We start from the raw sequence: 17,749 nt of genomic DNA, 5'->3' as shown, positions 1-17,749 counted from the left end.
AAGTTATCCCACCTCCTCCGTCGAGACTCTCCTTGCAGCCAACTCAACGGCAGAGAGATCCGGACTGAAGTGACGCAACATTTGGAGATATTAAATTGGGGCTGTGCAGTAAGCTCAGGTGACAAAGCTCAGCACACAAACTGTTTGCCCACTTCACACCCCCAGTGGCTGCTGCTTTGGACTTCTCAAATCGCTTCACAGCTGCAGGGGTGGAGAGTTGAAGCCATTTGCAGGGACCCAGGATGCCATCAAACCTGGAATCATCCTGTTCCCCTTTTCTCTCAGACTGTGCACCATGAAACAAATCGGAGGCGAGTTGTCCCGTGCCCGAGAGAGAAAAGTTCAAACAAACAGTGCTGACAGCTTAAATACTGACAGTTAATGCAACCCAAGGCACCTAATTTGAGGCAGGGGGAGGGGGGGGGTTGGTAGCAACAGGGAGGGGAGAAAGGAACAGTGTCCCCACAAAAGCTAAGCCACACCGCCAATTAGTGTTAAGATTACTGCAGCTCCAGCAAAAGCGGCCAATCCTGCACACGCATGCACCTCTGGCACACGGAAGCAGTGGGTCACATGGGGAGCATGCTCCAGACACACAGAGGCAGAAAGACAGTGTAGACGGGTGGGACTAACCATGAGAGGTGGGTAGATAGCGTGGTGCTGCTGGGAAAACGGAAAAAAAAAGATTTCAGACGTTAAATTATTACGACTCAACTCCCCCTCGTTCGCATCCCAACAACCCCCGCTTAGACACACAACCGTCCCCCAAAAGCAAGTTCGCCCCAACACTTAGACTTACACCCCCAAACAGAAGGTCAAACAAACAGTCCATTGGGATCTGCTGGAGGGCCAGCTGTTCACTCAAATGTAGCTTCACACTGATGAGGATGAATAAACTTGTGATGGTAATTTATGCATCAATAACTCTGCTTCAATCACCCTTCCATCTTCCCCAAAGCAAAGATCCTTCACTCTGGGTCCAGCACCTCAAGGGAAAGCCAGATACTGGCACAGGCACGGTGTGATGCCACCGTTACCTGGCACTGGACCTTCAAAGCCACCCTGCTCCCAAAAATCAAACTGCCTCACCGTTCCACGGGGTTCAACATCCCATCCAAATTCGGCACCTTCTGACAGTGAAGCACTCCCTCAGTATTGTCACAGGGGGGGGTCAGCCATGATAATGCTGCCCTCTGCTACCACTAAAAGGGAGAGGGAAGCCAGCCCACAGCCAAGGCAGACACACCTGTTGGGAGTCAATGTTAGCACAGATGGCAGACTCAGCACCGGGTCATTGAGACACCAGCACTCCCACCGACCTCCAATGGCAAGGCCAAGTGACCATCCTTCCAGAATAAGCCATGTCAAGATTTCAGCCAGTGTTAGATTCAGGTTAAGATTTCAGCCCATCAGAGCCATCATTGTTAGATCCAGGTTACGATTTAGGCCCATCAGAGCCAATCACTGTCAGCTCCAATCAGGCCCCTAGTTCCAGCTCGAGTCAACTCTGGTCCATTCTCTCCCCACACATCCATCACTCCTTAACTATGCAGAATGTACAGCAGAGAGAGCAGCCAATTGATGGCAATCTTATAGCTTCATGGTCACTTTAGAGAGAGTTTTTTTTCCCCCCAGACACCATGGTGGATGTGAACTCTCACTGCTGGCACATTAGGTTAAAATTCCAGATTACCAGTCCAGTGACATAACAGTTCTGCAACTGTGCTGTCGGTAAGAGTGCCCATTTGTAACTGTGAGGAAGCAAAGACAGGCCCGGCCTTGCAATCGGACCTCTGCTTTCAAAGATTGGACCACAACAATTGGAAATCTTTCAAAATAATTAAGTTTTGCAAAATTAAAATATTTACGCTATAAATCGCAGTTTGACAGGATTCACAGCGAAGGTGAGGCACATTTGCTGCTTAATTTGCACCACTCAGCTCCGTAAGCCAGGGAGCTAAATCATGAAATGTATAAACACATCACAGGATCAATGAACTAGGAGGGGAGGTGTGCTGATCAGCCCACCCCCGTCATACAGAGGCTAAGCCTCCTCCCCAATTAAAGCAACCAGTTCAATAGAGAGCCCCACACCTTTGGGAGGGAGTTAGAATTGCCTCGGGGGCTGGGTGGGGGAGAGGGGGTTGGGATTGGTGGCAAAGAGAGGAGAAAGAGGGGGAATTGTATATTATTGTTGGCAGGTTAAATGCAATTCAAACTCAGCCCCCCCCCCCGCCCCCATCCTGCCAATTACAGACCCATCGGAAAAAGAGACTTATTAAACGAGACATGAGGCACCACACAGTCAAACAGCCCAGCAACAGTCACTGTGCGGATTTGCATGTAACATCCAAGGTGGTCTCCCCACACAGCACAAGGCAGCACCCAATAAATAAATCAAAGGGTTTGGGTATGATGTTTTCTGGGCAATATTACAATTTAAATAACCAGTCCATTTCTCAGCTGAACTTTGGCACAAATTTTCTAATCTAATAAAAATGACCCACTCGATTCAGATGCTAACACATTAGTGAGAGAGCTATCATGTGCTTGCTTACTTAAAAATTAGCAGCAATGATTGACTTATTAAATTGCAGCACGCAGGATAGTTTGCGAAATGGAGGACCAAAAGAGAAAACGCTGGAAAATCTCAGCAGGTCTGGCAGCATCTGGAGGGAGAGAAAAGAGCTGACGTTTCGAGTCCAGATGACCCTTTGTCAAAGCTAAAAGGCAGAGAAAGTGAGAGATGTTTATACTGCAGGGGGAGGGAATGAAAGATGAGTCATAGCCACAGAAACCAGGGGAAAAGACTTCTAATGACAGTCCACAGAGAGAATAAAGGGCGAGGGGGTCTTTATTGTTGTTGATCACCTTGGTCATTTGACCATGGAAGGCATCACAGAGGCGGCTCAATAAGCTTTTTGGGGGGGTGGGGGCTCTGCATTCTGACCACTCCCTCAGTTAATACAATCCAATGGGCAAATGGGTTTAAGCCAGAGAGCCCAGACCAACAATCTGACTATGCAACCACAGAACAACATGAGGAGGCCATTCGGTCCATCCTGCCAGTGCCAGTTCTTTGAAACAATGATCGTAACCCCTCCTCCACCTGCTCTCTCTCTATGGACCTAAAAAATCTCTAAGTATTTATCCCATTGCCTTTTGAAAGCTACACTCCAATCAGCTTCCACTCCCAGGCAACACATTCCACGTCCCAATAACTCGCTGCATCTAGACTAGTCATCTCTCACTCTGGTTCCTTTGCTAATCACCTTGTGTCTCTGCTGGTTCCATACAGCTAATCGTCCCAATTGTCTAACTGGGCAAGAACACCACTCACATACTCTCAATGCACTAGCAGATCCGAAAAGTCACCTGTGACACTCAATGTCCAAACTGTGCTGAGCAACCTCAGCTGGGCACCTCCACCCCCTACTCCTCGCTTCCACCCTGCGTACTGAAACCTAGAGAAAGGGGGCTCGGCAAGGATGCTGGAAGACCATTTACCCTCCTGGTTGGAGGGGGGGGGGGGGGGAAATCAGGAACACAAGGTCACACTCTCAGAATAAGAGGTCAGCTACCTAGGACAGAGATAAGAAATGTCTTCACTAAGAGGGCTGAGTGTTTCTGGAACACTCTACCCCAGGGGAGTTCTGGATGCCCAGTCATCGAGTCTGTTCGAACTATAGGTCAATAGATTTTTGGGGAGTGTGGGAATTATAGAATGTGGGCGGAGGGAAGGAAGGTGGACTGGAGGGGAATCAGCCGTGACCTTGATGAATGGTGGAGCAGGCTTGAAGGGCCGAATAGCCAACTCCAGCCCCTCCGTCTTGCGTCTATTTGATTTGGAAGTTGCCTTAGTTGTAGGGTCATGGGTACATTGTGGGAGCAGAGAGAAAGATGGATGACTGCGGTTGCGTTAGCAAAACAATTCCAACTGAAAACACATGGTGTGAAACAAAACCCACTGCCTGGACTAAATTACCCAAAAGCACAAGTTCTAAAAATTCAATACAAGATGACAGTTTGCATATCAACAAGTTCCCCTCTCAGTTTCCTCATGCTTTAATCTACCGCAGCTTGTGGTATTGTGCCAACTAGCCCAAGAATTATGTTCAAGTCTGGAGCAGCCCTTTCCACACACACATTGGGCATTGATGCAACATAAATTAACAGCATCTGTGTTTACTTGGCTGGAGGTCTCCCAGTGGCTCACAGCTTCCCAACTATATATTTATATATTTTTTTAAAAACAGCAAATCTGGTGAGCTCTTTTTTTAAATCCAATAGCCACTTGGCTGTCAGACGGGTGACATGCTCCAGGTTACTGACAGAGCTCGAGTTATTAATGTCCTACGTGAGGAGAGCAAACTAGTTAGACACATCTAGCATGACTATTTACAGAGAGCTGGGCTCCCACAAGGTATCCATTCCCCTCCGACTAGGACAACTTCCAAATCCAATAGACGCAAGAAATAGGGGCTGGAGATGGCCATTCAGCCCTTCGAGCCTGCTCCACCATTCATCATGGCTGATTCCCCTCAATTCCACCTTCCTCCCCTCCGCCCCACATTCTATAATTCCCACTGTCCCCAAAAATCTATTGGCCTATAGCTCGAATATATACTCATGACTGGGCATCCAAACTCCCCTGGGGTAGAAAATTCCAGAAACTCTTAGCAGAGAGAGAGAAGACATTTCTCATCTCTGTCTAGGTGGCTGACCTCTTATCCCGAGTGCATGACCTTGTGTTCCCGATTTTCCCCCAACTCAAAGGCAGAAGTGGTCTCCTAGCATCCTTGTCGAGTCCCCTTTCTCTGGGTTTCAGTATGCAGGGTGGGAGTGCAGCAGAGTAAGGTGTTGCCAACCCTCCCGAACTGTTTTGGAGACTCTGATAATTAAAAACTACTGCCCGGAACGCCAGAGAAAAATTATAACGGACATTTCGTTTTTTTTAAAAAAAAGCAACACGTCTTTTGATTGATGTTATGAAAATGTTGATCACATCAGCAAAGATCATCCAATTGGGATCTGTTCGTTTTCCTGTGGGAAATGGGGACTGAAGTGCTAGGTAACCCAATGGCAGGTTGCTTGGGATCTGGGACAACTGGAGATGGGCAGGTCATTGGCTGACACCTCCAGGCGTCAACGACAGCACAGCACTCCCTCAATACTTCATTACAAGGGATCAGCCTCGGATATGTGCTCAGGTACTGCCTGCACGGTCCACGTATAGGTTAGTAAACGGCTCTCTCAAGGCTTTACATGATGGTTCCATGGAATCATTGACTGTACCCAATAAATTCAAATCGATTCTGCTGGGGTTAAGGGGAGGGTTAGCATACAGAATTTACAATCTTTAAAATATAACCTTTTAGTTCTAAGGCAAGCAAGAAAACTAGCTCCTTATTCGCTGAATATTAGTCACTTTCCCTCCATCTACCCCACGACCTGCAACCCCTGCGAAATAAAACAGACCTGATCCTGTTTGGAACACACACACACACACACAACATACACCTATTTATATTAAAACAGCCAAAAGTTAAATCCTAAACCTCTAATTCTAACCAGTGTTTATTTTCTCTAATCCTCCCTCTCTTGTATACTTATCCACGTATATGCCTCAACTATTTCCTGTGGTACAAAGTTCCACATTCTCACCATTCTCTGGGGCAAAACCCTTCATAGAATCAAAGACTTACAGAATCTCTACAGTGCAGGAGGTGGCCCATTAGGTCTGCCCCAACTCTGTATTGTATCTAAGGCCTATCCCTGTAACCCCACACATTTACCCTACTAAATCTCCCTAACTTACACAACCTTTGGACACTAAGGGGCAATTTAGCATGACCAATCCACCTAATCTGCACATCTTCGGACTGCGGCAGGAAACTGGAGCACCTGGAGATGTGGGGAGAATGTGCAAACTCCACACAGGTAGTCACCCAAGGTCAGAATCGAACCTGGTCCCCTGGCGCTGTGAGGCAGCAGTGCTAACCGCCAGCAGGTTTCTCCTGAATTTTCTATGGGATTTATTAGCAGCTCTATCAGACATAGATAGGTTCTTGATTAATAAGGGGATCAGGGGTCATGGGGAAAGGCAGAAGAATGGGGATGAGAAAAATATCAGCCATGATTGAATGGCAGAGCAGATTCGATGGGCCGAGTGGCCTAATTCTGCTCCTACGTCTTATCATCTCTAGGACCTGCAAGTTTGTGGGCCACACACAAATGGGAGCCTCCTCTACTTTTGCACAAGATCACCCTTCTCTTTTCCCCCCCCCAAGGGAAAGAACCCCCAGCCAGCCTGTGCAATCTTCCTGGATAGTTGTAGCCTCGGATTTGGCCACAAAAATCCTATCACCAGCGGCGTAGAATCCTCGCCTTCCTAGCACCCTTGGCAAATGTTGGACGTGCAGAATGATCAAAAGCGCCAAATATTTATAACTGAATATATCTTTATCCTGGGAAGAAAATCAATATGGTCACTCAAGACAAGTTCATGTCTCCAGGATTGGGCTTCTCCTTAAAAGGCAAATGGGAGGGAAAAATCTTTCATTTCAGGAATTCTTTGATTCGACATTCCCCAATTTCTGAAGATTGGAAAATGAGTCCATTGAAGTGCTCCCAATTGCCTCTGCTGGACAACTCACCAAACTGGCAGCCCATGGATAGGCACATGGAGTACTTCGGGATGATAGGGAGGAAATAGCTTGATCTGGGTTTCAGACAAAGCTCGGCACAACATCGTGGGCTGAAGGGCCTGTTCTGTGCTGTACTTTTTTATGTTCTATGTTCAAGGGTATTCGTAGAATCCCTACAATGCAGGAGGAGGCCATTTGGCCCATCGGGTCTGCACCAACCACAATCCCACCCAGGCTCTATCCCCACAGCCTCATGCATTTACCCTGCCAGCTCCCCCTAACACTAAATAGTAACTTAGCACGGCCAGTCAACCTCACTCGCACATCTTTGGACCGTGGGAGGAAACCAGAGCACCGCGACTTAACTGAAAGGCAGAACACATTCGAGGGGCTGAATGACGCACTCCAAACGTTCCTACAATATCACAGAGGTGACGATCTGGAAACAAGTGGAGGTTGCCTCTTACGACTGTAGGCAGAGCAGGACAAAGAGGAGATTTATTTTACAAAGACCCAACAGACCCAATGGTAACAGCAACCAGGGAGAGAGAGAAAAAGGTGGGAAAGAAAAGCCACAGCCTTAAGGCAACAATGGAGTTTGAGCAGTATATCGGTCAGGTCAGCGCGCATCAGTGAATCTTAGAATTGTGAAATGACCCGTGAAGAAGGAGAGTGAAAATTCACACCCATTTATTCTGCTGGAAAATTATCCTGAGAATTTCACTGGTTGAAGATTAAATTTGAGGGAGGAAAAAAAAACATTTGAGGACAACTTGTCCGGACTGTGTACCTACTGTTATTCATCAGCTACCAGCTTTTGTTTTTACTCTTTAACAAGTTCTTTGCACAGTAGCGTCACCACAAGACGCGGGGTACTGCCCGCCCTTGCATAACAGAGAGACAAAGTTACTGACCCAGAGACACAAACAGGTCAGAGCTCTTCAAACACTAGCGCAAAGAAAAACATGCATTGAAAAGTCCCAAAATAAAAGGGCAAACACTCGCGTCAAACTATCACCACCGTGTACATCTTCCAACACTACTGCCAAACATTTTGAGAGGATGGTTTAAGTTCCGCCTTATGATCATAACCGAGAACACAAAGCTAAAAGCAGATTATTCTGCTATTTTATGCATATTTCATGAGAAAAATATCAGGAAAGTGGGGAGGGGGGGGGTGGAGAGGAGATTCCCACAAGTGAGTGATTAAAGTTTGACGGGGAAATAGGGAGTTTAAGAAAAGGCACCACACAGGTTATAATTCACAAATGACATCCGTAATTCAAAAACTAAATCCTCGCTCCCTTTCCCATTTTCTAAACACCACTGAGAGCCTACGCCCTGCTCAAGTTCTCTCAACTATAGGGGAGGGAGGGATGGAAGAGACGAGGCCCCAAAAAAAAAAATCCAGAAACAATAAGAAACAAGGGACGCAAACCAACTTAATCCCAAAGGCTAGGCCTTGCTTTTAGACCCAAGTTCCCTCAAATCAATGGCCACAATGGAGAAAAATGAAGGACAGATCACCCATCGTCCCCACCTCCAATCATCAGCATCCGTGGCGGGACAAAGCACAGCCTACAGGGTGGAACAACTGGATTGCCTTGTGATTTAACACTGGGATTTTAAAGAGAGACCACCAATAGGCCTTCTTTTGGGGGGGGGGGGGGGGGGGTATGTTAGCCCACCCCTCATCACACATGAAGTCTCAGTTCTCTTCGAGACAAAAGGAGGCCATGCCTGAAAGGCTCTTGCTTTGCAAATGCACTGCTGACAAGCGCAGAACCACAGCAGAGTCGCTCGGTGATTGCCCATAATTCCACCCTTCGCAACGGTTCATCAGACAAGCTGATTGAATAGCTGCCTGCTTAATGACAGCCCCACAGTTGTATTCAGCCAGATTCAAGGAAGCAATTACCTTGAAAATGGGGGTCGAAGGCCTCACTCATTTGCCTTAATTGAATTCCAATATCTCCCTCCAGCTGCCACGACCCGCCTCTTGGCCTCTCAACTCCAGCTTAAAAAGGGAGGCTAATCAAACTATGACTTCTTTATTCTTAAGCCTCCTACACATCTTGCCATCACCTGGAGGGGGAAGAAAGCATCAGGGACGCTCCAGGAAGACCAGAGGATATCGATCCCATTATCTTCAGGAATCGGACAGTTGATCAATTCACGCATCTAGAGGAAAGGCTAAAATAAAGGTGGTGTCGGAGGCCTTCCAGGCAACCTAAATGGATTCGATGCATCATAGTTTCCTCCTCAATTATTTCCGCGCACGTATCTCCAATGTTCAGCCGAATCTGTCGTGTTTTAAAACCCCCAATCCACTCCCATTGCCATCCTCGCTGACAGACACACAAATCTTTTCATGTCAAATTTCTCCAATCGCAGCAATGTCACACAGCATCCAAAGCAGTAATTAGACGTGCTAAACACTAATTTAACCCAATTAATTTCTATAGCGACTCACATCAAAATACAACATTGTCAGAGCCAATTGTGCAGTCACAGCTTGAAAGGAGGGTGAACGGCAACTCTTTAATGAAGGCACCAGACGAGCGATCAGGTTTTAAAAAGCGGTAATTTGAGGCAACGTCTGAGCTGCCGAGCACCGTTTGTAATTTTCACAAATTGCGAGGGAGTTCAGATGCCAGCCGACCTTTAATGACCCAACGCAACCCCACTCCCCCTCTCGGCAATAGCTGTGTGTGCTGGGTGAGTAACTGCGACGATGCTCCCGCTCTGTACCGCTCCGCGCTCACCTCCCCCAATCACTGCCCACACCACGATTCACCCCTCACCCAAAGCTGATGAATGATCTCACCAAACACAGCATGAGAGAGAGAGAGAGAGAGAGGCCCTATCCCCATAAGCTCATGCATTAACCTTAGCTAGTTCCCCCGACACTAAGGGGCAATTTAGCACAGCCAATCCACCTAACCCACACATCTTTGGGAGGAAACTGGAGCGCAGGGAGGAAATCCATGCCGACATGGGGAGAACGTGCAGACTCCGCGCAGACAGTGGCCCAAGCCGAGAGTCGAATCTGGGTCCCTGGCGCTGTGAGGCAGCAGTGCTAACCACCGTGCCACCCCCCCCCCATTCATCTTTACTAAACAGCAGTGGTGTGTCTCGGACTCTCCCCGCCTACAAAACGTTGGAAGCAACTTCCGAGAGCAGATAATTCTCGAGCCCAGTTACCTCTTGACATTAGAGTCACTCTCCATCCCTAGATGATGCGTGATGAATGCTTCAAAGGGCTGCTTTAGACATGGATCATTACAGGTACGTTTCAGAAAGATTGGGGAGGCAGTGGTGTACTGGGGATGTCACTGGACTAGCAATCCAGAGGCCCCAGGCTGATGCTCCAGGGTTCAAACCCCACCATGGCAGCTGATGGAAATTTAAATTCAGCCCTCAGCACTGGAAACCAGGAAAACTCTCCACCATTGTGGTAAAACCCATCAGATTCGCTAATATCCTTTAGGGAAGGAAATCCATCATCCTTACTGACTGAAATGGATAGTGCAACAGAGAGTAAAGAAAAATAAAGAAATTAGGGTGCATGATTTTGAGAGATCAATGGAGAAGGGGAAACGTGATGAATAACCCGCCTTTAATTATATTAAAAAGAGCCACAAAATTTTCCTCAGGGAACTGAGCAGTTATTGGATAGGCACATGGAGCACACCAGGATGGTAGGGAGTGGGATAGCTTGATCTTGGTTTCAGATGAAGGTCGGCACAACATCGTGGGCCGAAGGGCCTGTTCTGTGCTGTACTGTTCTATGTTCTAACTTTCCCAAACTCCACATGGATACCAGAACAATCACTATTCTGGGCAGCATTTGTGAGGGGCGGAGGGGGAATAATGCACTGTACAAAATACCACCTAGCTTTGGGCAAAGATTTGCACCAAACACCTCAAAAAGGAGCTTGTATAAGTTAACCAGGTTGTAATTTAGGGGTTGCAAGTGTGGCAAATTCCCCCCCCCCCATTCCATCTACACTGTGTTTGGGGCAAGGGGGAGACTTTATTCCACTCCAGAGCTCGTGTCATGGCCAGAGGCAGCAAGAGCAACCGGAAGGGAGAGTTTCTGTAACAATTGTGGGGCTCGAATCCACAACCCGAGGCTCTCGCAGGGCAATCACAAACATTCGTATGGTCTTCACACCGTGAACAATTTTATTTCTGCAGATGTTTCTTGCTGGCAGAAGGGGATTTTGTGGTTCAGATTCTTTTTCCTTCATTACAGGCTGCCTTTGCCAAGTATCATTAAAGCACCACCATCCTTTCAACAAGGAGACTGCAAAACTTCACTCTCAAATAGTGTCAAGTAATAAGAAGAGGGTTTACACACTGTGAGGGGTAGGTTGGGAACTCCACGTACCCCGATGATCGAATTTAACTCTGTCATAGTCACCTGCTTGGCACGTTCGACAGCCTGGGCTACTTGCTGCTGATGCTGCGAGGCGAGAGAGGAAGGTGGGATGGGGGGGGGGGGGGGGGGGGGGGGGGGTTGTGGAGAGAGAAGAAGGAAGAAGTTTAAAAAAAAACATCCAGCGCTGCTTAAATTTTCAAAGAATGGAAATTATAAACAGGATAAACCATTTCCTAAAAAGCCTCAACATTCAGGGAGGTACCACATTGGAATGTTCAGCGCGCACAATTCATCATTGGAACACCCCCCCCCCCCCCCCCCCCGTCCTTTAGGGAAGGAAATCTACCGTCTTTACCTGGTCTGGCCTACGTGACTCCAGACCCACAGCAATGTGGTTAACTCTTAACTGCCCTCTGTCAGTTCAAGGGCAATTAGGGCTGGGCAATAAGTATTGGCCCAATCAACAACTCCCATGTCCCATCAATGAATGGCAGCTGCAGACACTATTTTGGATGAACCATCGAGTGGGGAAGAGGGGTCCCCACAGGATTCCTCTAGTTGGGCTACATCACATAAGTGGGGCTAAAAAGGTTAGCCGTACAGGTCCCACTACTACTTGGACCTGGAAAATCTCAGCTTCTAATCCTCTTCAAATAGCGGGTATATTAACAGACAGGACAAGGCTAACAGTACAGGAGGGATGGTGCATACATTTGCCCATTGCTAGAGAGGGGAGGCAGAAAGGATATTCCTTAGGGGTGAGGCACATTTACAGGAAAGAGACAAAACTGGACACAAGAATCCTTTAAGCTTCTACACCCGATGTTTTTTTCATAGAAATTCATAGAAACCCTACAGTGCAGAAGGAGGCCATTCGGCCCATCGAGTCTGCACCGACCACAATCCCACCCAGGCCCTACCCCCACATATTTACCCGCTAATCCACGCATCCCAGGACTCTAAGGGGCAATTTTTAACCTGGCCAATCAACCTAACCCGCACATCTTTGGACTGTGGGAGGAAACCGGAGCACCCGGAGGAAACCCACGCAGACACGAGGAGAATGTGCAAACTCCACACAGACAGTGACCCGAGCCGGGAATCGAACCCAGGACCCTGGAGCTGTGAAGCAGCAGTGCTAACCACTGTGCTACCGTGCCGCCCTTAAATGTTAAACAGCAACTAACTAGCGGATTGAACTGAGTCACTTACCTCTTGTGAAAGAAAAGGCATGATTTGTGCCAAGATAGTGTTTAGCCTTTTAGCAATCTCCGTCTGAAAAGGAAGCAAAAAGAAACAAGAAAACTTTAATTAGCACGAGGGGAAAAATCTCTTCACACAAAACTGAGCAAATGTGAAACACTGGGTTGTAACTTCCTCAGAGTGGCAAATCAGCATCAGGCTGACACTCCGAGAACCGTTACTGACATTATATTTCTTCTGTGCCCGTCTTGCCCAACTCAGGCTGGGTGAGATCCAGACAGTGCAGCAGTCCCCGAGGCCAACTCCACTTGGACTGAAGGAGGAAATACCCCCTTTATAGCACTCGCCTGCCACAAACCAGGTAGATCCCAACGAAACTGACAAACCAGGAAGGCTGTGAGTGCAAAGTAAATGAGGTCCAGGACAGCATCATTATATCCCAAGTATTTATAGCATGAACATTGAGAAAAGGTGGAGACTTATGATTCAACCTACCATGCCCAACAGAAAGGTCGAGCATGATCGCATTGAATGGTGGAGACTCAATGGACCGAATGGTCTATTTCAGTTCCTGCATCTTATGATCTAAGCAGGAGAGGGATACTGAATGGCCAACTATTGTTCCAATATTTAAACGTCTCATATCCATTAACAAAGATCCTGACACTCAAATTGATACATATACCCTCCCACTACAGAACGGAACCCAACCTGGGGTTCAACTCACCCCTTCCCCAATCTGCAGCAGGCTGCCTAATCTCAGTAATACAGACTGATTGTCTTCTACGCGACACATTAACGCACTGGAGAACACCCCGAGCATGGCTCAAATCCCCCAAAAACCAACGGTTTGCTCTCCTTGTTCCGTTTGATTAAACATGCAATTCTCCAAGATGTCCAATTAAGCGCGCACACAGTCACACAACCAAATTACAGGCTGCATGAAATCACAGCTTACATCAACAATTTCCCTTGTAGGTGGCCACGACTTAGACAGCATGGGCAAAGACTTTCACAAACTCAAAAGCTCCTTAGCTTAGAGGACATTGCACTTGATAATGTGAAACTATGACATTGCAGAACACATTCCTCATACAATGCCATAAATTTCACGAGTCTATGTACACAGAAAAGGTAGCTGCTTTCTGTGTGTGTGTGTGTGTGTGTGTGTGTGTGTGTGTGTGTGTGTGTGTGTGTGTGTGTGGAGGAACCGTCAATAGAAGACCGGTTCTACATGACATTAGGAAAGAGCGCGATTGGATGCACAAAAGCGAGAAAGATCACACACAGATTTTGATTGGATTTATTGTCACATTAGCAGTGAAAAGCATTGTTTCTTGCGCGTAATACAGACAAAGCACACTGTTCATAGAGAAGGAAACGAGTGTGCACAGAATGTAGTGTTACAGTCATAGCGAGGGTGTAGAGAAAGATCAACGTAATACAAGTTAAGTCCTTTCAAAAGTCTGACAGCAGCAGGGAAGAAGCTGTTCTTGAGTCGGTTGGTAAGTGACCTCAGACTTTTGTATCTTTTTCCCGAAGGAAGAAGGTGGAAGAGAGAATGTCCAGGGTGCGTGGGGCCCTTAATTATGCTGACTGCTTTGCCGAGGCAGCGGGAAGTGTAGACAGAGTCAATGGATGGGAGGCTGGTTTGCGTGATGGATTGGGCCACATTCACGACCTTCTGTAGTTCCTTGCGGTCTTGGGCAGAGCAGGAGCCATACCAAGCTGTGATACAACTAGAAAGAATGTTTTCTATGGTGCATCTGTAGAAGTTGGAGAGGGTTGTAGTTGACATGCCAAATTTCCTTAGTCTCCTGAGAAAGTAGAGAGGTTGGTGGCTTTTTTAACTACGGGGGGGGGGGGGGGGGGGGGAAGAGAGAGAGAGAGAGAGAAGAGGGGGAGAAAGAGAGGGGGGGGGGAAAGAGGGGGGAAGGGAGAGAGAGAGAGAGAGAGAGAGAGAGAGAGAGAGAGAGAGAGGGAGAGGGAGAGGGAGAGGGAGAGGGAGAGGGAGAGGAGAGAGAGAGAGAGAGAGAGAGAGAGAGAGAGAGCAGGACTGGTTGGTGATCTGGACACTTAAAAATTTGAAGCTCTTGGCCCTTTCTACCTTGTCCCCGTTGATGTAGACAGGGGCACGTTCTCTTTTATGTTTCCTGAAGTCAATGACAATCTTTGTTTTATTGACATGGAGGGAGAGAGATTATTGTTGCTGCACCAGTTCACCAGATTTCTCTGTCATCAGCAAACCTGGAAATAGAATTGAAGGGGAATTTGGCCACACAGTCATAAGTATATAAGAAGGATAGTCGGGGGCTGAGAACACAGCCTTGTGGGCCACAGACTAAAGTTGCGGCCAGCACTGAGGAAGAGTGTCCACATTTGGCTCACGCGAGTTGACACCTCTACTTGCAACATCACCAAAAGTAAAAATCGGTCTCAATTTTAACAAACAATTCTCAAAGAACAGCTGACAAACGTTAATAACCTTAGCCCGGCCATGCCCCGCTTTCCAAAGTTCCCAAACAGAATTCACCACACACAAAGGGAGCAGATCGTCTCAAAGCTACTCGGCGCCACTCTTCAATCAACTGGTGAGCTTTGCCGGAGATTGGCGAGTGAAGATGAGACAGCTCCGAGACGCTTCAGTGAAACTCGCGCTCGTTATAACGAGGTTGCGCACAATGAGATTTCATCAGCGGATTGAATGCCAGGACATTCCAGCTCTTCACGTTTGCCTTTGTATGTTTCTTTCTGCTCAGGTGGACCAATCCACGGTGTGCATGGTATTCAACTTCCGCTACAAAGTTGGTGCTTCAAATCCCAGTCCAGAGAGAATGGAGTTTATAATCCAGGCTGACCCTCCCAGTGCCAGTACCATGGAGTGTCATACGATCAGAGGTAAAATGTTTGCAGGTTGACACTCAACCTGTTTGGCCGCCTTATGAACACACCTTCCTCGACCATCATGTCCTGGTGTGGGACAGGAACCCGGAGCTTCTAGCTCAGAGGTAGGGACACTAACCCATTGCACCACAAGGCCTCCTTAAAAAGTTAAAGTAATGCACATTATTCAAGAAACTACACTATTGATACACAAATTTGCACGTGGAACCCTTTAAACCCAAAGCAACTCTGATGTGTTATTTCGAGATTACTCTCACATTCCCCTCACCCCATCATAAACAGTCACATATTCAGTTAGCAAGTCTCTATCATTTTCAACAAACTCCCTAAATTCCTCTGCATTTCAACACTGTCTGGGAGGGGGGGGGGGGGGGGGGGGGGGGGGAATCACTTGACCCCGGGATCTGATCAGCCATTCAGTGGGATCATGGCTGACCTCTCACCTCGACTCCATTTTGTTTCCCTAGCTCCACTTTCCTCAGTTCCCCTCATATCCAAAAAATCTATCAATCTTGCTCTTGAACATACTCAGCATCCACAGCCCACTCAATTCCAAAGAATATCCTCATCTCAGTCATGGAATCCCTACAATGCAGTAGAGGTCATTCCGCCCATCAAGTCTGCACTGATTCGGACAGTATTTTACCCAGGCCCACCCGATCACCATAACCCCACATATTTACCCCACTAATCCCCCTAACCAACACATCTTGAGCACTAACCATAAGCGACCCCTTATCTCAAGATTGTGACCATAGCTCTCTACTCTTGTCTCGCGATGTCTCCCCCATCAAGCTCCAAGAACTTCACGGATAAGGTGACCCTTGGTTTTTTTTTAAAAACTCTAGGATCTATATAAATGCAACTCATTATCGTTGAATGCTTATTCGGTTTTCCCACAGCTAACAACTCAGTTAAATAAAGAAATCAACTCCCAGAGAGACAGGCAGACTTGTTACAATCTGGAATGTGATCAGAAAGGAAAAGATGATGAAGGCAGATTCAACGGTAACTTTCAAAAGCGATATGCAAGGCTTACTGGCTCAGAGGCCACTAGACTCTGAGGGTAATACAGTGTAATACAGTGGCACAGTGGTTAGCACTGCTACCTCACAGTGCCAGGAGATCTGGGTTCAATTCCGGCCTTGGGTGACTGTGGGGTTTGCACATTCTCCTCGTGTCTGCGTGGGTTTCCTCGCACAGTCCAAAGATGTGTGGGTTAGGTTGATTGGCTATGTTAAATTGTCCCTTAGTGTCCTGGGAGAGTAGATTAGAGGGATTAGCGGGGTAAATGAGGGAGATTAGGGGGACTACCTCTGATAAATGCATGCTGTCATGGGGATAGGGCCTGGGTCGGATTATGGTTGGTGCAGACTCGATGGGCCGAATGGCCTCTTTCTGCACTGTAGGATTCTATGATGATCTGTAGCTTGACCCCATCTATCCACCTTGCTGCTGTGAACCCACCCTGACAACGCATCAATTTCATCTTTGAAATTGTTAACTGACCAACATCCGCCCCCCCACTCCCACAAGCTTTGACAGCTTTCTAGAGAATTCCTGATTTTCCCTAAAGCGTGTGTGCGCGTGTACAATGTTTTCTCACCATCTCTGAACAGCCTCTGTAGGTTTTAAGGTTATTTCCCTTTGTTCTGGACTCTTCCCCCACCCACCACTACAGGAAACAGTTGCTCTTTATCATCCTAAACTTCTCAATCTTCTATACTCAATGGAACATAAGCAGTGTCTGCGTAACCCCTATTCAGCATGATCTGGACAGACTGACTGAGTGGGCAGATGCAGTATAATGTGGATAAATGAGGGGTTTATCCATTTCAGTAGCAAAAATAGGAAGGCAGATTATTTGAATGGGTGCAAATAGAGGGGGATGGATACTCAGTGGGACCTTGGGGTCCCTTGTGCATCAGTCGCTGAAACTAAGCAAGCAAGTAGTAAAGGCGGCAAATGGTATGTTGGCCATCACAGCGAGAGCATTGGAGTATCGGGTTAGGGATGTTTTACTGCAGTTGTACAGGATGTTGGTGAGGCCACATCTGGAATATTACGTGCAGTCTTTGTGTCCTTAGCTGGGGAAGGATGTCCTTGTTATAGAGGGAGTACAGCGAAGGTTTACCAGGCCTGTCATATGAGGAGAAACTAAGTCGGTTAGGATTGTATTCACTGGAGTTTAGAAGAGTGAGGGGGGATCTCATTGAAACTTATAAAATCCTAAGAGGGTTAGACAGAGTAGATTCAAAAAGAATGTTCCCGATGGTGGAGGAGTCCAGAACTAGGGGTCATAGTTTGAGGATAAGGAGTAAACCCTTTCAAAAAAGTTAAAGTTTATTTATTAGTGTCACAAGTAGGCTTACATTAACACTGCAATGAAGTTACTGTGAAAATCCCCTAGTCGCCACACTCTGGCGCTGTTCGGGTACACGGAGGGAGAATTTAGCATAGCCAATGCACCTAACCAGCACGTCTTTCAGACTGTGGGAGGAAACCGGAGCACCCGGAGGAAACCCATGCAGACACGGGGAGAACGTGCAGACTCCACATAGACAGTGACCCGAGCCAGGAACCAAATCCAAGTCCCTGATGCTGTGAGGCA

At 47.3% G+C, this 17,749-nt stretch overlaps 1 protein-coding gene across 14 annotated transcripts in view; it reads right to left on the bottom strand.

Annotated features, from left to right (window-relative positions):
- The window catches only part of LOC144511172 (transducin-like enhancer protein 3), a 74,712-nt gene that overhangs the window by 37,314 nt on the left and 19,649 nt on the right, over positions 1-17,749 (bottom strand). For 4 of the 14 annotated variants that reach the window (XM_078241226.1, XM_078241227.1, XM_078241221.1 and 1 more), the window contains exons 5-6: positions 12,244-12,306; positions 11,011-11,115 (exon numbers count right to left, since the gene is read on the bottom strand). In XM_078241226.1, coding sequence (XP_078097352.1) covers positions 11,011-11,115; positions 12,244-12,306 — 168 coding nt within the window. Of the gene's footprint in view, positions 1-633; positions 664-8,732; positions 8,829-11,010; positions 11,116-12,243; positions 12,307-17,749 lie in introns of all 14 variants that reach the window. The other 10 variants (XM_078241215.1, XM_078241217.1, XM_078241218.1 and 7 more) reach the window with 8 other exon arrangements.

This window comes from Mustelus asterias, chromosome 24, assembly GCF_964213995.1.
Source record: "Mustelus asterias chromosome 24, sMusAst1.hap1.1, whole genome shotgun sequence".
NCBI lineage: Eukaryota > Metazoa > Chordata > Chondrichthyes > Carcharhiniformes > Triakidae > Mustelus > Mustelus asterias.
This window is presented reverse-complemented; position numbering and strand designations above follow the sequence as displayed.